This window comes from Miscanthus floridulus, chromosome 5 (genome assembly GCF_019320115.1).
Source record: "Miscanthus floridulus cultivar M001 chromosome 5, ASM1932011v1, whole genome shotgun sequence".
In the NCBI taxonomy this organism is placed as follows: domain Eukaryota; kingdom Viridiplantae; phylum Streptophyta; class Magnoliopsida; order Poales; family Poaceae; genus Miscanthus; species Miscanthus floridulus.
Window position 1 is genome coordinate 137,597,342 of NC_089584.1, and position 21,378 is coordinate 137,618,719.

General features: G+C 48.3%; 2 protein-coding genes across 2 annotated transcripts; both read left to right on the forward strand.

Annotated features, from left to right (window-relative positions):
• Positions 1–2,077: 2,077 nt before the first annotated feature.
• Positions 2,078–4,905, forward strand: LOC136450926 (fructokinase-1). Its single transcript, XM_066451621.1, has 4 exons — positions 2,078–2,683; positions 3,781–4,113; positions 4,329–4,445; positions 4,566–4,905. Exons 1-4 carry the CDS (start codon positions 2,291–2,293, stop codon positions 4,692–4,694), a joined length of 972 nt encoding a protein of 323 aa, XP_066307718.1. The 5' UTR covers positions 2,078–2,290; the 3' UTR covers positions 4,695–4,905.
• Positions 4,906–7,278: 2,373 nt separating this feature from the next.
• LOC136453796 (uncharacterized) lies at positions 7,279–10,729 on the forward strand. The gene is made up of 6 exons (XM_066454351.1): positions 7,279–7,842; positions 8,860–9,060; positions 9,143–9,418; positions 9,487–9,705; positions 9,789–10,103; positions 10,191–10,729. The coding sequence occupies exons 1-3, from the start codon at positions 7,609–7,611 to the stop codon at positions 9,221–9,223; spliced, it is 516 nt and encodes a 171-aa protein (XP_066310448.1). The 5' UTR covers positions 7,279–7,608; the 3' UTR covers positions 9,224–9,418; positions 9,487–9,705; positions 9,789–10,103; positions 10,191–10,729.
• Positions 10,730–21,378: the final 10,649 nt, after the last annotated feature.

Here is a 21,378-nt window from a genome sequence, read left to right on the forward strand (position 1 = left end):
ACCGACAATCAGAGGCGAAAGCCTTCTTGCCGCTCGCGGGGGCGTCCTGAGCTTCTTCTTGAAGCGTGTGCGGCCGTCTTCGCCTGATTCGCTGGGGCCTTCGCTTCTAGCTATTCCCGGATGTCTCCGCCGCTGTCTTATGAGCCTTCACCCCATCGTGGGTCCCACGCGAAGGCTCCGCCCAGCATCCCTGCACAACATCGCACAAGTGTTCCAATGCCATTAGCTTATATTTGTACTAGCCTCCGCTACTCGTGTATTGGTGTCCCAACAATATTGCTACTTGCCATTTACCAACCGGTCACCATTAATCGTGTTGATGATAAGCATCTGATTAGAAAATAAAGTAAGGGCACACACATCTTTTGTGTTCTCAAACATGTCCTAAAATCTTTAAAATACACTGTATTACAAGACAGAGAGTATATAACTGCATCTAACAATCAACCCAATCTATGTGTGACCAAATGTTATACAAAACTATTAAACCATAAGTAAGTTCAAGTTACAAAACAGAAAACCAACACAGTAAACAGACATACCGGGAAACTATAAATTCACTTGCATGTTTATTGTAGAGTCCAGGAACACAACGATCCATATAGTGGGAAGACCAGGGCTTATTTGGATCTCCTAACAAAATTGAGAATTATGTGGAAAAAGAAGAATGAGATCCAAACTCTAGAATTATAGAACGAGATCCAAACACTAGAATTCTAGAACGAAATCCAAACCTAATATTTGGACATTTTTACACTATACAAAGGCAATCACTTTAAAAATGAGACCCAAATAACCCTTAATTTTTTATTCAGAAAATCGAGAATATTAATCTATAGAATCTCAATATATATGAGAATGATATCAAACAAGCCCTAAATAGACAAAAACAAGTGTATCCTTGAAGACAAACTTTACTACCGTAATTATCATGACCTGATTGAGACCCCTTTAGCTCGTTGTCATCTGGGTCCAATTGTGGGACAGCTAGGGGGATCCACGTGGACGATGGAACTCATCGAGGCCTTGGTGGCATCACCCTTTGTTTTGTCCTACATTTTGCTCCGGGTGGACATGGCCGCAACAGATTTTCTCCTCCTACGTGCGATGGAGTGCTTTGCCAACAACACGTTAGCTTCAGCTGAATTGGACTCCACGGACCACTGTGAGCTGGAGCAATTGATGCTTTGTGGAGTCAGCAAGGGACGAGGAACCACGTAGCCAAGACTATGGTAGCCATATTTTTCACGCTCACAAACTTTCCACATACTTTATGGTTCCCTTATTATCAACTTATTAGGTCTAAATAGGCTACACTACTTGAGCTTTGCAGCTGCAGCTAGCTCATGTATTATAGACTTATAGTAATGAGTGCAGTAAAGTAGTGCAACCGTTCATCAGAAGGCTAAATTACGATTTTTAGTGACAAAATAGATTTAAATCACTTATATATAAAATAATAAAATGTTGTACGTCTATTGATAAGACGATAAGGCTTTATAGTAAGGGCAACAATAAGTTTAAGTAAAATAGAAAGTCTAATAGATATATGCTTAATTGTTGCAATGCCGTCTTTTGTCCATAATTTCCAAGTTTACTACGAATACGAATGTTATTTTTGTTGCAACATCCAAAATCATCCTCTTAGGCTTCCCTCACATACTTGATGGCTCCTCAGTATGGGGAGGGGATCTCCGTCCTTTTTCATTTCATATATGGTCCTGTTCGCAATTCGTATTTTTCAGTTTATTTTTTCAGCCGGAACAGTGTTAAATCTTCCAACAAATTAATTAGAATATTATTTTGACTTATTTTTTCAGCGAAGCGAACGGCCCTGAAAATATGATTCACACACCATCCTACCAACGGCAAGGCATGGTTGTAGATAAACGTTACAGGACGAGCTGGGAGGAAGAAGCCTAGTAAAAAGCTAGCCGATCGAAGCAGGGCAGCCGTCAACAGCCAGCGCACCTGTGCTGTGCTGTGGTCATCCGTCCCTTGCGACGCTACGCCCCGTAGAAACCCAAGCACGGCCGCGGCCGCGGCCGCACCCGCACACCCCACCATCTCCCTCTCGGCTCTCATCCGCCTTCGCCTTCACCCCCTACCCAAGCCAAGGCCCAAGGCACCCCTCCCCGTCCTCAATAAAACACGCCGCCTCGCCACCTCACCAGAAAATTCCGCACACGCGCCCACCTCCTCTCCTCTCCTCTAGTCCTCCCCTCTCTCCCCACCCCACCTCTGCGTCCGTGCGCTGTGTTTGTTAGGGGGGCGGCAACCGCGAGGAGCAATGGCGGCCGGGCGAGAGCTGGTGGTGAGTTTCGGCGAGATGCTGATAGACTTCGTGCCGACGGTGGCGGGGGTCTCGCTGGCGGAGGCGCCGGCCTTCCTCAAGGCGCCCGGGGGCGCGCCCGCCAACGTCGCCATCGCCGTCTCGCGCCTCGGCGGCGGGGCCGCCTTCGTCGGCAAGCTCGGCGACGACGAGTTCGGCCGCATGCTCACCGCCATCCTCCGCGACAACGGCGTTGACGGCGGCGGCGTCGTCTTCGACGCCGGCGCGCGCACCGCGCTCGCCTTCGTCACCCTGCGCGCCGACGGCGAGCGCGAGTTCATGTTCTACCGCAACCCCAGCGCCGACATGCTCCTCACCGCCGACGAGCTCAACGTCGAGCTCATCAAGAGGGTAAGTTAAGCCCAGCGCCACCCTGATATCCTTCCTTGGTGATCCCCGTGCCTTCACACCCCGTGATCTGCGGACAGACTTATTGTTGTAATTGATTGATCCCGTCGAGTACAGTATCAATCTTTCCGCCCATTTCTTGATTCGATCCCGGGTGGGATCTGGATGCGACCGCTAGGTTTCTTGCGCTGATTTCGCGTGCGGTTTAGGTCGCGGCGCCTGCAATTTTCTCGGGCCTCTTCTTGTTTATTACGTTCAAAAATATAAAGGTACCCCTTTTTTTTCCCGTCGTCTAATTCGGCTCTTTGATGTTGAATCTTCCCGTGGAATCCAAAGATTCCGGGGCCAAAGTGGGCGCCTTTCTTTGCTGGTTTTGGTCGGATCTTGTTGTGCGTTCTAGTTGGCGAATTTGTTCTTTTCTGGATCTGGTCATGTGGCTTCTGTGATTCATCCTAAAAATTGGGGGGAGACAAACAAGTAGTAGTAGTAATCCAATCCAAAGGAGAGCCGTTATGAAACTAGTCAAACCCCGTGCTTCTTGGATCCATCGGCGTGAGCTGGCCTTGTAGAAATCGTTAGCCATGGCGTGTATTAATGGAGTCCACGGAGGAATTTTTGTTTCTTTGTGGTGGGTCAATAATTGCAACTGACGTGACATACTTCAGTTCCTCCTCAGTTCCATTGAAGCTTTAGAGAAACTCTGATTTATCCGTGTGATCCTACTAAGATATAAATGCATAACTATATGATGGCAAACGTCCTTGTTGGATCTGTGAATTTGGATTAGCACTATTCCATTTTCTTTACACCAAGAACTTGAATTAAATCTAGAATTACCACCTATCAGGTGATGCTAGATGGTTCATTTTTTTTCATGCTTTCTGTAAACATGTTAAAAAAAAAGGCTGTCATTTGTAGAGTTTACTGGAAAATATGTGAACTAATGCAATGACTCAGATTGGAACACAGTTTTTTTTTTTTAAAAAAAACTTGCAACAACTTGCAGCATCTGTCCATCTTTCCCCGCTGTTTGGGTTGTTTTTTTTTGTTTTTTTGAGGGAATGTTTGGGTAAGTTTTTCATAAGTTGTATTTTCTACAGGCTGCGGTCTTTCACTACGGATCAATAAGCTTGATTGCTGAGCCTTGCCGGACGGCACATCTCCGTGCCATGGAGATTGCCAAAGAGGCCGGTGCACTGCTCTCTTATGACCCAAACCTGAGGGAGGCACTATGGCCATCCCGTGAGGAGGCCCGCACCCAGATCTTGAGCATCTGGGACCAGGCAGACATTGTCAAGGTCAGCGAAGTCGAGCTTGAGTTCTTGACAGGCATCGACTCAGTGGAGGACGATGTTGTCATGAAGCTGTGGCGACCTACCATGAAGCTGCTCCTAGTGACTCTTGGAGATCAAGGATGCAAGTACTATGCCAGGGTGGGTATGCTTTATAACTTTGTGATTGCTGCTTTCCTATGAAAATGTGTTGTTGATGCTGAATATTCATGGGGTGCTTATATTGAACTTCACTAGGGCCAGTCTTTGCCAAATTCAAAGTGTACACTATTAGCATATATATAATTTGCACATTGTGACTTGGAAGACTTCATCTGCAGCTGAGACTTACAAAAGTTTACTTTGCTTGATTGCAGGATTTCCATGGAGCTGTCCCTTCCTTCAAAGTACAACAAGTTGATACAACTGGTGCAGGTGATGCATTTGTTGGTGCTCTGCTCCGAAGGATCGTTAAAGATCCATCCTCACTACAAGTATGTTGCCTGAAATTTGTTCTTTGATCTGAAAAATTGTTGGTTCTACATGTCAAGTTGGTCCCTTCAGTTTTCAGTTTTCACCATGTGATGGAAATTTGGTATCTGGTGACTGTACAGGACGAGAAGAAACTTGTGGAGTCTATTAAATTCGCTAACGCGTGTGGAGCAATCACCACCACAAAGAAGGGGGCGATCCCGTCACTGCCCACCGAAGCTGAGGTCTTGCAGCTAATAGAGAAGGCATAGATCATCCTGTTTGCCATGGTTTTCACTAGCGTCGACTTCTGCAAATTGTATTGTATGCTGATCTGGTTCAGAAGAAGCGGGTGCTCCATCTTACCTGCCCTTTTTGTTTGCCCTAGTTCCCCTTTTGAAAGGGTGTTTTGTTTTAGAACTCTACTTGCAATAAGCAGAGCCATTTATTTTTTTATATCAGAGTGCATTTGATACGATCAAATAGTTAATCCATAATTGTAGCATTAAAAAAAATCACCTGAACTTTTGTTCAGTTTGTGAATGAATTGCATTTGGGGTTGCATTTAAAATTGGGATATCTGGTCCTGGTGAGAGAGATGCACAGCCTTGAATTTGCTACTATAGATAGCTCAGACAGAGTACACTGGCGGCATCTGCCGAATGGTTATGTAACTGGGCCAGTGGGGCATCATTGTTCAGCTTTGTTTGTTTTGTAACGGCCTGTGTGTATTGGTTGAGGTTCAGCGAAATTAATCCCAACATGTGATCAACTTGAAGCATGAGCTCTCTGGTTGGTGCTAAACGGTAGCTGCGCTGTTGCATGACCTGTGGAATTTGTGCTGCATCTGCAAGGCTGTCCTTTACGATTGCTGTTCCATCGCCTGCACTTTGCTCATTTTCTGTATTTTTATTATGCGAAGTGTGTGCTTTGAAGATCCTTGCACCGTTATAAACGTGACGTGAAGAGACTGCTAGCGAAGCATTGTGGTACAGTACGTATATGCAACAATCTTTGTTTGTTTAGACGCCAGTAGTATATTGTTGTGCATCCAGGCCTCTTCAAGTTGACGACAGATGTTTAATTCAAAGCGTGGCCAAGCATGGTTCGCCTTGCTTCCACTTATATAAAGAAAGTACTGTACGTCTGTACCAACGTCAATAGCTGTATGTGAGACGACAACCCACACGCAGCTGACAAATTCCAACACCGTGCCACAGAGAGGTTAGCAAACGCAAAACAAACATTCTGCAGGTCGATCATTAGACCAAGCCAGAAAACAACGCCATGTATCTAGCAGCACATCACTGTATTTATCACAGCACATGTACAGCACAAGGCAAAGCCGGAATCGTCTCTATGACATGGTGACCGATGAACGGCGAACAGCGAATAAAGCCAACAGCCAGAAGCGAAACAGAATCAGCAGCCTTTTGCCTTCGCACCTTGGCCTCGTCTCGGCGTTTCCCATTTCTAATCGTCCGCTGCTTTCGTTCCAAGAACCCAGCAGCATCTGTTGGTGCTGGGAATCGGCAATCGCAGCACATACAGTACAGTAAACTCCTACAGTGCTGCTGTTGTCCTGACGGTCGTCTCGACAGTCACCCGGAAATGACATGTCAGCGCCACGTCGCCACGTCCCCTGGGGAGAGGTACGTAGCTTTCATCGAACATTGGCGCGCAAATCAGAGTCGACGTCAACAGTGACGCGTCTGGTTCTCTAGCTTTGGTAAGGTTCGTGGCTGAGGTTTCCGGTGTGTTTTTGGCGAGGCATCTGTCATCGATTGCATCGGCCACGGCCACCCACAATTAACCACAACGGGCCAGCGGCGGCGCTTGGCATTGTCGCCGAGGTTGGCCCATACAGTTTGGCATCTGCCGCCGGCGGACGCGACACGAGACTATGACGAGCACGGTGCGTGGGTCTGGACGTCTGGTTGTTGTTCCACCGGAGAGCAAGGCAATCATCAGCGTGCCGGCCGCAAGATTGCCGGGTGCAGCTCGAGACTATGACGATGCTTGCGTTGCCTCCTCCACCTAAAGGCTGGAACCCTGTTCACCAAAACTTATTAGCCGTACCGTTTTAATAAAATAATAGTGTTTTTCTCTCACAATAAATTTGTATTAGCATCAGCATCGATCGTTTTTTTAAGCCAGCCGAAGAGAGCCTGGGATACTCACACAGATCGCTAGTGCACAACGGTAGGCAGCAATGCAATCAGGAGAACTATTAATTAGAGCCAAGAGCCCAAGAACGTACGGTGCGGAAAAGGAGCAACCGCGACATGCATCTGGGAATTACTGTAGGCAGTTTATAGACGAAACTAGCAAGACTGTCCAGTCCACTGGGAAGTGGGAAGGAAGCGCGCAGGAATCCACTTTTATGCGTGCTTTAGAATCGACTTTCGTCATGTTCGTTTGGGCTTGTTTGACTGATAAGCAACGGCTGAAAATACTGTTGACGGATTTAGTGTGAGAAAAAAAAATTGTTCGTTGACTAATAAGTCATGGTTTATAAGCCAAATACGACCAAACGAACAGGCTGTTTAAATTTAGAAAATCCACTTATATATATATCTGTTGAACACGGGGGAATTTACCATCTGCTCCGTCCAAGCCAAGTGGGTTGTTGGTTGCCTTGCCTGTTGGCAGGTCTAGACGCGAGGCGGTGGTTCTTGCGTGGTTTTTAAAATAGTATTTTTTTAATGATTTAGTAGCCTGTCGGGCTCTCAATGACGATAGGTCCCGCCAAAATATCCTATCGGCAACTGGTGGGCCGACAGGTACCCTCGACGGCATAATATATTTACAGTTTTTACAATCCAAATGCCAGAGGCGTCGCGGATGACCCGGATCGTGGCGGACTCGTTCCTGGCCGTCGCGGCGGAGCTCGGGAACGACACGACGGCCCGGGTCCGGGAGGAGGTGCGGTGGTTCGTGATGGGCAACGACCAGTGGCGGATGTGGGATGCGGGATAAGGGGGGGCTAAAACAACAGAGATGTTGATTTGCACGAAGATTTAACGGTGAAATCAAGTTTTTGCTACAGTAATTAGCATTGAAATCAAAAAATTAGGGGGGGCTGGAGCCCCCCAGCCCCCCTTTGGATCCGCCACTGGCAACGACGACACCGTCTTCTTCCCGGACAACCTGGTGGCCGTGCTGCGCAAGTACGACCACGAGGAGATGTACTATGTCGGGGCGCCGTCGGAGAGCGTGGAGCAGGACGTGATGCACTCGTACGGCACGGCCTTCGGAGGCGGCGGGTTCGCGGTCAGCTACCCGGCCGCGGCCGCGCTCGCCGAGGCCATCGACGGCTGCCTCGGCCGGTACAGGTTCTTCTTCGGCAGCGATGAGCGCGTCAAGGCCTGCCTCAGCGAGCTCGGCGTGCCGCTCACCCGCGAGCCCGGCTTCCACCAGGTCGGACAGTCCTTCCTTAACGCTAGCCGCTGCATTGCATTGCATCTCTCTGTCCGTTACCACTAAGCACTTGCATACAGTATGCTTCCTTGTCAACTGGAATGGAATACTAAAAAAGAACTCCAAAATGACATTTTTTAGTAAGAAGAGTACGCAACTTGTGTCCAAGTCTAAGCAAACAAAAAATGTCCTTTATAACCATCTTAGGTATATCGATAACGGATTATCTGAGCCTTTGATTCGCATGCCAAATTCAGCTCCGCTAGTCATAGTGCCGCAGTTTGACTGACCGTGTTGATTCCGTTTGATTTTCCCTGCATCACCCTGTATCAGAGCTTTTTGACCCAAGCTTTCACGGTTTCCCCCCATTGAGAAGGCCTCGAGCAGGACTTTTTTTTTAATTTTAGCATTTTTTTGTAAACTAATTTTAAATTTAACATGGTCGGTTTTTTTAAACTAACACTTTTGGCCGCGTCTATTGTCCTGCGCGTGGCCAAATGCCTGTGCCGCGCCATGCATGATGGCGCTGTAGAGGGCTGACGTGGCGGCAACCAGAATCGCTGACCGCTGACGGGGCAGGGCCTGCCGCGCCACCACCCTGATCCGTGGCGCGGCAGAGCCGAAAAAACCGTCGCGGCCAGTCCCGTCCCCCGCCCGGCCCTCCATTGCCGCCTCCCTTCCATTCCATTCCTTGGCCGCCTCCCTCCTTCTTCGTCCTCGTGCAAGGTAATGACGCATATTTTATTTTCGTTTGAATGATGGATAGTATATTATGAATGGGAGCTAAGTTTAGGAGAAAAAAAATTATGTTTGGGAACTATGGTCTACGGTTTGAAGGAAGATATTAGTTTGATTTTGTCAATGTTAAGGTTAATTATTTAGTTAGAAGTATGTTTACCATGTATATTTTTGTTGCTATAATTGTTGGTTATATTATTTTTGTTGCATTGCAAATGATTATATTTTATATTAATTTGCGTTGTTTTGATTGATGTTTAATTTGAACCGTTTTATTAGATGGAAGACATGTTTCGGGAGCAGTTATGGCGAAAACGGGGTCGTCTTAGAGAATTATACCCCAACGAGTCTAGCAAAGATGCCCCCATCCCTCCTGAACTCCCTGTCCCTAAGTGTGACTGTGGTCGTCCGGCCGACGTGTTTCAATCGAGACATCCAGACACAGCGGCTCGTTGCTTCTACACGTGCAGTCGTTTTAATGTAAGTAATTGTTTCCGTATATTTTTTCTTCTTCATTTGTATTACTAGGTTACTAATATTTTGTTGGAATTTTATTGTGTAGGCCCATGAGAGGTGCTTTTTCTTTCAGTGGATCGACGGTGCAGACAAGTTTGATCCCAGGTACCTCCTTTTCGACGATTAATGGAGAGGGCGACATCCACGAGAGCACTTCGAGCGGTGGGTTCCATCTCACCCTAACCTCCCTCCAATGACGGCTAAGGAGAAGCACTTAGCCGTAGTTAGACGACTCGAGAAAGCTCCTCTGTGCCATTGCGGAGACCGAGCCGTGATAAACCCTGACAATACATTGGAGTTTGTGTGTCTAAACAAGCATAAAGTAAGTGCAAAGTGTATGTGTTGAAATATTGAGCTATATGTGTCATGTACTAATGTCACGTTATTTAGGTGTATTCAATGACGAAGTGTCGTTTCAAGGAGTGGTTGTATGGTCCTAAGAATAAATAGACCGAAGAACCTCCAAAAGCAAAGCAAAAGAAGAAAGAAAGGTTAATTTACAAAGCACTGCCAGTCAAGTGCGAATGTGGTGTTAAATCCAACTACGGTCTAGTCCCTTCGGAGCTTAGAATAGGCCATTATTGCGGCCATATGATTAACTATGATGAGGTTGGTTATTTTTGTGGTAACCATGGAATCGTATTTTGTTTCTTTTGCTAAGACATATATGATATAATTTATCGTTTGAACAGAGCACTAGAAATGCTGGTGGGAATGTTATGATGGTCAAGCTAAGTTCTTAGATGAACTAAAGGGGAGGCAAGTAATTGCACAAAAGAGGGGATATGGACCTGACTACGTCAACCTTTTCGTTAAACATCACAAAGATAAGATGCGTGAGTTTGCTAGACAACGCGGTATTTGTAACCCAATCGACGTTGGGCTTGTCAAATGGGGATTGGAGAGACGGATGACATTAGAGGAGGAGAGAGCAAGGAAGGAGGCAAGGGAGGAGACAAGAGTATAGATGCAGGTCTTGAACGAGCATGTTGTTTCATTATGTGCTAGTGAGTACTTCAAAGCCTTTTTTTTCGTTGCCTGATTTTAAATGTAATATAGTCGCGTTGCTAACTGATTGCATTTTATACATGAAGGGATTGGATGCAGCGAGGACCATGTTGCAGAGGTGGCTCGTGCAAGGTACGAGGAAAAAAGTTAGATGAGCACAGAAAGCGAGCTGGTCGCACCGTTGAATCACCGATTATGTTGTCTGATGAGGGGGACGAGCATGAGGACGACACTGCCAGACTCAACGAGCTTATCGCTCTAGCAGAGGCGGGCTTGCAGGTGGAGGAGGCTGAGGACGACACTGACTGACTGAGCGAGCTCATCGCTCTAGCAGAGGCGGGCTTGCAGGCGGAGGAGGCCAAGGACGACACTGATAGACTGAGCGAGCTCATCGCTATAGCAGAGGCGGGCTTGCAGGCGGAGGAGGATGACGACGTGTTCTTCACTTAGGCCGCAGAGGCCGTAGATGAAGCGGAGGCCGCTTACTATAGGCGAAAGGCAGATCAGGGCAATGCAGGTGAGCCTAGCCACAACAACAGGGTTATGGTTGAGGATTGGTACTCGGACGACGAGTTGCTTACTCAGTATGTTTCTGACTGAGGGTTTTTAATTGCGCCGACTGTTAGTTCCATGCTTTATTAATGATCAATGTAGCTATGTAGTAGAAATTCCATTGTGTTGTCTTATATTCTATTTAAACTACTGATGTTATTATACCCATGTGTCATGTACTCAGATTACCCATGATTGATCTTAAGTGATCACATCTGTTTGTATCATGCGTTCAAAATTTCTAAAATGAACGTAATCGTGTGAAATTATCTCGAATACAACATCGTAGCCCACTGGTTCGGCCACACCATAGCCCAGGTTTTGCCGCGCCAGAGTCCACGGTGCGTCAGTGCCGCGCCATACTAAACGACGCGTCAGTGCCGCGCCATAGACGACGGCGCGACAGTGACGCGGACAGACAACATCCAGCTTCAATTGAGTTGTTGTCGGTGCTGTACAAAACTACAAGTGGTGCCGCGATCGTGCGCAAGTTAAAACGAACATGAAGCAAATAAATGGACGACAAGTTACCACATAACATTTTCATTGGTTTATGAGTCTACAAGTTTTCGACGACAATATTCGTTCGACATAAGTTCGACGTAATAAACTAAGTCCTTGGAATATAAGGATCCCTCGAACGCCTCTTGGAAACCTCGTCGTCTGGTGGAAAAAGGGGGTCGTCGTACTCCACCTCAAGAAGGGGGTACAACTAGTGCGGCGTGGGAGGGGCCATCCTATTACAAATTGATAAAAAAGAGTTAGAGTATTCAAATTAACAATATTCAGATTAACATTATGTAGCATTGCAAAATTTAAACTACTTGTTATGCAGTACGAACACAATATGAAATCACCTGCTGCCCTCATCTTCTATGCCAGCTAGCCTTGTGACTAGATTGTTTGCAAACGGAGCAAAGATTCCTGCCACGGGTCTCATTTAAGTCTCCCCCACCGTACATGTCTTTGCCGTACCCTCTCATAGCGTCCATGTCCCCCTTGAGTCGCTTCTTCTTCCTCATATCCTTCCCTACCTTCATTAGATCCAGATATGACATGTAGTCATAACCATTATAAGGTGGCCACTGTGTCAGGTCAAGATATGGCTCGAAGCTCATCTCCCAAATACTAACGGTGTTCGAACGGAGATACAAGGGTGACATATATGGCATATCCTCATAGTTGTACCCGCGAACCCTGTAGGTCATGATCGTATGAGAGCAAGGGGCATGCATGATCTGAGGGATGTTGCAACTGCACTCTACCTTTTCAAGATCAACTCGGTAGTTTCGTCCACCATAACGTTCACCGCCCAAGCTTGTGCCACCCTTGCCCCGAACACTAAAGATATGGCGACGGGGTCCATACGACTCGGCGGTGTGCTGCTTGGCCAATTCCTCGGCCTCCTTCAAATGTTTAGCTCTGGCCTTTCCAAAATGCCCCTGCTCAGCTATATTCCTCTGCGCAAGTTCCCACCTCTTCACAAAATATTCGTTGCACTTATGAAACAAGAACTCAACAATTCCAGACAAAGGCAACAATCGAACTCCAATGAATATACGGTTGAAGGACTCTGAGGAGTTAGTGGTCATGATGTCATACCTGAAACCCCCCTCGTCATATGCTAACGCACACTGAGCCTTCTGTTCCATCTATGCCTCTAACCAGGCCTTTCCCGCTGCATTTACCATCTTGTCTAGTTTTCTCTTTATCTCCTTGAACTGGTGCTCTGTACGTACACAACATAGAGCCTTTACCTTGTCACATACCTCCTGCTTCCGCTGACGCCGCCAGAAATTAGCGGTAAAGTGTCTCATGCACCATCTATGTACTAGAGGCGGGAACCCATCTATATGCTCAGTTGCAGCATTAAGAAGCCCTATGTGACGGTTCGAGATCAAACATATAGTGCGAGTTGAGCCAAGCACTTGCACACGTAGAAGCCGCATGAACCATGACCACGATTCATTGTTCTCTCCCTCTACCAAAGCAAAAGCCATGGGTACTATCTGGTCCTCAGGATCAATAGCAGCAACCATCATCAAGGTGCCCCTGTACTTTCCTGTTAGGAAAGTGCCATCAACAAGTACGACTGGCCGATAAAACTAGAATGCATGTTCTGTTTACGCGAACGACCAGAACACATGATAGAGGACATGCCTCAATGGGTCCTGTGGGGGTATTAACCCCTATACCCTTATGGCTAGGCTTGGGCCGGCCCAGCTCAGAGGGTCCGATCCACCAAAAGACGATGCATGGCCCGGCTAACCTATTCGGAGTCCCACGCAAGGAGTCAAGACTGATTTGGTGATCAAGCGAGATCCTGATCGGTTAGAATAGGAATCCTTATCCGGCCACCTATGGCAATTGTAACTGGCTAGAATTAGTTTCCAGATCTATAACCCTGCCCCCCGGACTATATAAGGAGGGCAACGGACCCCTCTAAAAACATCTCTCATTGACATACAACAATACAATCAGACGCAGGATGTAGGTATTACGCCTTCTTGGCGGCCGAACCTGGATAAAACCTCGTGTCTGTCTTGCGTCACCGTCTTATTTGTGGCTTGCGCATCTATCTGCCGACAATCTACTACCTTGGGCATACCCCTAGGTAGACTGCCGACCATGTTTCGTCGATAGTGGCGCGCCAGGTAGGGGGTATGCATACTGCTCTCCAAGTAAACAAGATGGTCATCATCTCCGGCTCCGTGGCTATGCCGAACGGCCTCACGTTCACCGTTGGCCAGATCACCTGGACCACCGGCTCCGATGACTTCATCGCCATGACTATGGAGGAGGCGCAGATTCAATCTATGTCGACCACTGCTTCACCCGCATCGGCTATGGCTCTGACCAGCTTGGATACGGCTCTGACCACAGTGGATATAGCTCCGACCACAATGGATCTGGCTCCGACCATGGTACATCTAGCTCCGACCACACCTGCATCATCTTCAGCCACGCTGACAACCTGTCGTCTGCTTCCCCGCTACAAAGGAAAGCAGATCGACAACACCGACCTACTCGACTCCATCGATTGGGTCGGCACCAAACTCGCTGAAACCCTAGCTCTGGTAAGTGCAATTCAAAGTCAACCTAATGAACAGGTAACCACTCCCCACAACAGATCTACCAGACCAGCTCGGGCCAGTCATCTTGCATGACTTGGTACAGATCTCATGGTCATATCTACTCCTGAAGGGCGCTCTGCTCGTCGCCAGCCAGCCTCCACGACGGGCCTCCGGCTCTCTGAGTACGAAGCCTCGATGGAGAACTACCAGGCCCAGCCCTACGGCCTACGAAACGCTGCCTCCAACTACGCGTATAATATACAACGCTGCTCGGATCTATGTTTTGTACATCGACCTTGGCCGAGGCCACGCAACTTCATCAACATGATCCGGATTGAGGATTATCAAGAAGGATTCATCCACACGGTCCAAGAGGGTGACTCTAGCTCCTCGTCTGGCATTGCATCTAATGCCTCCGTCCACACCGAGCTCCAGCATCACGACGATGAAGGCGTCGAATACGATTTGGATATACCAGACCACGCCCCGAGGTTCCCACAATTCCCGTGTTTCCCACCAAGGCGAGGGGATTTAATCAATGTTGTCAGCAACGACGAACCACTAGCAGTTGGTGAAACAAAACAAGAAAGGATTTCACGTGAAGCACGCAATATTGACCGGTTTAATTGTCGACAAATCAAAGCCGAAGCAGAAGAGGAGGCACGACGCATAAGGGTCCAGCCACGCGACCTCAACAATGCTTTCGACAGGGTGGGGGACAAATAGGTCTTTAGGACTCCAAGCGCCAATGTAGTTGTTGCTATGGCGATGATGCAACGGCTACCCAATACCCCGGAAACCCAAGTAGTTCGCGATGAAATACAAGCCTATCTGACGGCTGCTATGGCCCAGACCGCAGAGATTGTAAATCAAGCCCAGGCTCCATCCGTCTCAGTCGAGTCAAGCCACAGCCGCCAGTACTCAAGTCGCTCACAGCCACCCAACCAACGTGGCTCGCGCAACAACGACCCATTAGACAACCGTCAAGGCAGAAACGGTGGCCATGATGGTGGTCGGGATGACAACCGTCGTCGGGAGGACAACCACCGCGACGTCCGGGATGATAACCGCTGAGACAACCGCGACAATCGCCGCGATAACCACGGTCGCAGGGCTAATCTAGATGGCAACTGAGATCGCCACGATGGCAATAACGATCTCTGCCATTACCTCGGAGGACGTGATCTGCGCGCTCGCATCAACCAGAGAGCCAACGATCGTGCATCCCACAAAAGCTATCATCGTATGGAATATGACACTGCCCACGGCTCACCGGGTTTGAAGTAGTTTACTCCACACCTTCGCCAAGTCATATGGCCCAAGAACTTCAAGTTCGAGAAACTTCAGAAGTACGACGGTAAGGAGAACCCCGAATTATGGGTAATGCTCTACGAAACTGCATGCAAATCAGCCATGGCTGACGAGCACATCATGTCTAACTACTTCCCAGTCGCTGTTGGCCACGCAGGTCACCAATGGCTGGTTAGCTTGCCGGCGAACTACTTTGATTCTTGGCAAGAGCTCAAGCAAGCCTTCATCGACAACTTCTGCGAGCAACCCGGCAACAAATATGATCTGCAATGAATTTGAGATCGAAAAGATGAGCCATTGCGTGAGTACGTCCGGCGTTTCTCAGAGATGCGCATCAAGGTCCCATCAATCTCCGACAACGAGGCAATCGAGGCTTTCATCACTGGCCTCCGCTTCCACGACGCCCTAAGGGACAAGCTCCTACACAAGAGGCCTGAATCGGTCACAGCACTCCTAGCCACCGCTAAGAAATATGCGGACGCCGACGACGCTAAAAAGATAATTATCGAAGAAGCAGCAAGGGTTCCACGCTCTGACCACCCCCCACACCACGACGACTACCACGACAACCATGGTTAGAACGACAATTTTGACCACCGCAACCAGCGCAACGACTCCCGTGACCACCGAGACTAACGTAATCAGCGGCGTAACCGCCGTGACGATTATAGGGGCAAGCATGCTCGGGAAAACGACGGCGAGGTCAACACCGTTAAAAAAGGTGGTGGATGTCGTAACTACGAAGATGACTATGCCAAAGCATTGAAAGGGCCCTGCCAGCTCCATCCCAAGTCAAACCATACCATAGAGAATTACCGCGTTCTCAAGTCTATCTACACACGTCAACAAGCTCCGGATACATCCGATAAGCCTAACGACACAGGGGAACGGTGCAACGAGGACAACGACGATGAAGACGTAGATCCCCGTCACAAGTACGTCAAGCCAACCGATCATGTGCACACCATCATCGAAGGCAAAGTGTCCATCGAGACCAAATGAGAATGCAAGCTGCTCGCCCACGCTTGCTTGAACGTGGCCAACACCGATAACCTCCTCATCGATCCATGGCTCCCTCCGTGGTCTCACCGCGAGATCTCCTTCAGCAGAAAGGACCAATGGGCCACCATACCTAAGCTAGGATGTTTTCCCCTAGTCCTTGATCCTTGTATCAACAAGGTTCAGTTCGACAGAGTGCTGATCGACGGCGGTAGCTCCATCGATATACTGTTCAAGAACAGTCTGCCCGCCCTGAAGATAACCCAGGCGGATCTCAAGCCATATGAGGCACAGTTCTGGGGTGTTCTCCCCAGACAGAGCTCTACACCTCTCGGGCAGATCACGCTACCTGTGCAATTTGGGACCCCGGACCACTTCTGCACCGACTACGTCAACTTCGTAGTCGCTGACTTCGACGGCACCTACCATGCTATTCTTGGTCGACCGTCGCTCACCAAGTTCATGGCCATACCTCATTACAGGTATCTGGTGCTCAAGATGCCTACCGAGAAAGGAGTTCTAACCCTCAGGGGCAATGTATACGCAGCTTATACTTGTGAGGACGCCAGCTTCAAAATAGCAGAGGCTCACGACCTCTCTATTCGCATGGCCAAGACCATGCTTGATGCCAAGAAGACCTCGGCCGACCACCTGGAGATCCCAGAGCTCGAGGCTCCACGCAAGAACATCAAGTCCAAGGAGCACAAGGTGATCCAATTGGTCGACGGCGATCCCAGCAAAACGGCCCTTATCGGGGCCAACCTGGATCCCAAATAGGAAGACGCGCTCGTCAGGTTCTTGAGGAGCAACATGGATGTGTTCGCATGAAAACCTGCTGACATGCCCGGTGTACCTCGAAACTTGATCGAGCACTCCTTGAATGTCAACGGCAAGGCCAAGCCTATCAAGCAGAAGCTACGATGGTTCGCTCGTGACAAAAAGGAGGCGATTAGGGTAGAAGCTACATGACTTTTGGCAGCCGGATTTATCAAAGAAGTGTATCATCCGGAGTGGTTAGCCAATCCAGTTCTTGTACGCAAAAAGAATAGTGAATGGAGAATGTGCGTTGATTACACTGATCTCAACAAACACTGCCCTAAGGACCCCTTTGACTTACCTCGCATAGACGAGGTCGTAGATTCAACCGCCGGTTGCGAGCTGCTTTCCTTTCTCGATTGCTACTCTGGTTATCACCAGGTTGCTCTCAAAAAGGATGACCAGATCAAGACATCTTTTATTATGCCTTTCGGCACCTACTGCTACACGACCATGTCGTTCGGGCTGAAGAACGCCGGGGCTACCTACCAACGTGCTATACAGGCCTGCCTCAAAGAAGAGATAAAAGACGACCTCGTCGAGGCTTATGTTGATGATATAGTTGTCAAAACCAAGGAAGCACATACCCTTGTCGACAACCTGGAACGCACCTTTGCAGCCCTTAACACATTCTAGTGGAAATTAAACCCAAAGAAGTGCATCTTTGGTGTTCCTTCTGGTATACTACTTGGCAATGTCGTCAGTCACGACGGCATATGCCCTAACCCAGAGAAAGTCAAAGCTATCTTGGACATGAAGCCGCCCAAAAAGGTGAAGGATATTCAGAAGCTTACCGGATGCATGGCCGCCCTCAGCCGTTTCATATCAAGATTAGGCGAAAAAGGATTACCATTCTTTAAACTGCTCAAAGCATCCGAAAAGTTTGAGTGGTCAGAGGAAGCAGACGCTGCCTTCACACAGCTAAAACAATACCTTACATCACCTCCGGTCCTTACTGCTCCCAGAGAAGACGAAACACTCCTGCTTTACAATGCGGCTACTAATCGAGTGGTCTCCACTGCCATGGTGGTCGAGCGCGATGAGCCCAGCCACGTCTACAAGGTACATCGGCCAATCTATTTCATCAGCGAGGTGCTCAATGAATCCAAGACCAGGTACCCACAAATCCAGAAATTGATCTACGCCATACTGATAACATCCCGAAAGTTGAAACTTTACTTCGATGGATATCGTGTGGTGGTCATGACTAAGTACCCTCTGTGAGACATCATTAGCAATAAGGATGCGAATGGTGCATTGTCAAATGGGCAATGGAGCTATGTCCTTTTTCCTTGGAATTCACAAGCCGTACTACAATCAAGTCTCAGGCGCTCGTCGACTTCATCGTCGAGTGGATAGACTTAAGCATGCCTACTTCTCAGGGGCCCGACGAGTATTGGAAGATGTACTTTGACGGTTCTCTCAACATCGACGACGTAGGGGCAGGAGTCCTTTTCGTGTCACCATCCAAGGAGCAGCTCCGGTACGTCCTTAGGATTTATTTCCCGGCATCTAATAATGCCGCCAAATACGAAGCATGCCTACATGGTTTGCGCATTGCGGTCAAACTCGGTGTTAAACGTCTCTATGTCTATGGAGACTCGGCTCTGGTCATCAACCAACTTAACAAGGACTGGGACACGACCAGTGAAAGGATGGATGCATACTGCAAATCGATCAGAAAGCTAGAAGGCAGGTTCTATGGCATTGAGTACACACACGTGGTCTGGGACAAAAATCAAGCAGCAGATGCGCTGTCAAAGTTAGGATCATCCCGAGCCAAAGTCTCACATGGTGTATTCATCCAAGACCTGCTCATGCCTTCAATCGAAGAGGAAAATTCCACGGTCGACAAGCCTCCGACAAGCAGTTGGTGGCTACGGTTTCGGCGTCGAGCACCACCGAGCCACCTCCGACCACTCATGAGCCCAACTAGAGAATACCTTTCATCAAGTACCTAACAAATGGTAGTGGTTACCCTGATAGAATAGAAAACGAGCGCCTGATGTGTCGTAGTAAGCAGTATCTGCTCGTCGATGGAAAGCTATGGCGCAAGAACACAAAGGAGGAAATCTTGATGAAGTGTATAACCCAGGAAGATGGTGAGCATCTCCTAGATCAAATCCACTCTAGCTCCTATGGCAACCATGTAGCCTCGAGAACGCTGGTCGACAAGGCTTTTCGAGTAGGGTTCTATTGGCCGTCAGCGGTAGCCGATGCAGAGAAGCTAGTCTGCCACTGTGAGGGTTGTTAGTTCTTCGCCAAGTGAATCCACGTACCAGCACATGAGATCCAGACAATACCAGCCTCTTGGCCCTTCACATGTTGGGGACTGGATATGACCGGGCCCTTCAAACTGGCTCCTGGGAAATTTACATGTGTCTTTGTGTTGATCGACAAATTTTCTAAGTGGATAGAATACATGCCTTTGGTACAGGCATCCTCAGAAAAGGCTGTTACGTTCCTCGACCAGGTCATCCAACATTTTGGCATACCCAACAGTATCATTACTGATCTGGGTACTCAGTTCACCAGGAACACTTTTTGGGACTTCTGCGATGAAAGGAGCATAGTAGTAAAATACGTCTCGGTGGCGCACCCCAGAGCTAATGGATAGGTCGAGCGGGCAAACGACATGATTTTGGATGCATTGAAGAAGAGGATGTATAGAGAAAATGACAAAGCTCCCAGAAGATGGCTCAAAGAGTTACCAGCCGTGGTCTAGGGCCTCAGAACTCAGCCTAGTCGTAACACCGGCGTCTCACCATACTTTATGGTTTACGGCGCTGAGGCAGTCCTCCCCGCAGATATAGCTTTCAGATCAGCATGGGTCGAGAACTTCGACGAAGGTAGGGTCAACAAAGTATAGGAGCTAGAAGTGAATAGTGCAGAAGAGAAGCGGCTCAATTCTTGTGTACGTACAGCCAAATACCTTGCTGTTTTGCGTAGGTACTACAACAAGAACGTTAAAGAGCGGTTCTTCATGGTCAAGGACCTAGTCCTGAAGTGGAAGAAGAATCAGGCTGGTGTCCATAAACTTGTAACTCCATGGGAAGGGCCCTTCATGATCAAGGAGGTCACACGACCAACGTCTTATAGGTTAGCTCACTTGGATGGTACGGACGTACCCAATTCATGGCACATCGATAAGTTTAGGCGTTTCTATGCTTAACTACTAAGATATGTACTCCTCTTGTACTTTCGATTTCATTCAATAAAGCTATTATGATTTCTCCGACCACTCTAATGTGTCACTTCGAATTTTACGGTTATTCTAACTTAGCCAGTCAAAGCCGACCACCATTCCTTCTAGGGTTTTCGAAGCAGGCCCTGTCTCCGGTTCCTCCCAACGCGTGCATGGGATCCGCTCTCTACGCTATGGGTGATCGGCAGGTCCCCCCTGGTTTGACTTGTCCGCGTCTACGTGTGCACAGGCCACGCACCTCACACTCTGACCACATGGCAAATTCAGGTCATACAAACCTTTCAGGATGACGTGTCGAGTAAAATGGTACAACTAAACAGAACGTTTACATATTCTCACTTAGTTACACCAACATAAGTTTCAAGATTAAATATGTTTTATACAAAGCAAACAAGCTTATGATGATATACAGTTACGTTATTACAAGCTTGCCTGAAGAGGCCCAAGTTTACAATAACACAACTATGTCCTTCTTCTACAGCTCTAGCCTATTCTATTGGCTGGTCGAGGCACGTGGCACCCGCTGCTCGCTGCTCCCGACATCCTGCTCGAGTCTCGGGGACTCTTGTACTGGTCGAGCTAAAGAGGATGGCCCCGCCGATGCCTGGCTGGTCGAGACCGTAGGTTTCGCCGGTTGGCTCGCAATTGATGGCCTTTCTAGCTGATTTGTTGATGGCGTACCCTGTACAAGTGATGTCCCACCTCCACACAAGTTAATATCGCTAATTATTTTTGAAGATAGGTCCAGCTGGGTCATCTAAAGCTCCTTGGCCTTGTCTGGATCTACCTCCTTTGGGTACCCAGCCTCTAGGCGCTTGAGATCGATCAGGGGGTAGTGGGCATGCACCATGCTTAGCACATGTGCACCTGTGTACTCACCCGCCTCCTTCACAAACTCTTGGAACCATCCCCACGCCTTTCAGCATCTCTCGACCAGTCTGAGCTGCGGCGTCCTTGGCACTTCTTCTGTAAGCGCTGGGTCGATAAGGTCGAGGACAGGCAAAATGCCAGTTGCCACCTCCTGGCACTGGTTCGTCCATGTGTCCCGATCCTCGGTGATCTCTAGGCATCGCGCCTTCTAGCCATCACGATCTTTCATCATGGCTTCTAGATGTTTCTTGGCATTAGCTTTTAAAACTACAAATCGCACAAAGACATTAAAATGTCACGCCACGACAAGATAAGGTGGGCAACAGAATGAGCAAGGTGGTCTAGAACACTTACTTTTCAGTTCCTCCTTCATCTTAGTTGTACGGTCCCGGAGTTGGGACTGGTCGCGTGCCAGTTTCTCGTTGTCCTCCTTTAGGCGACCACACT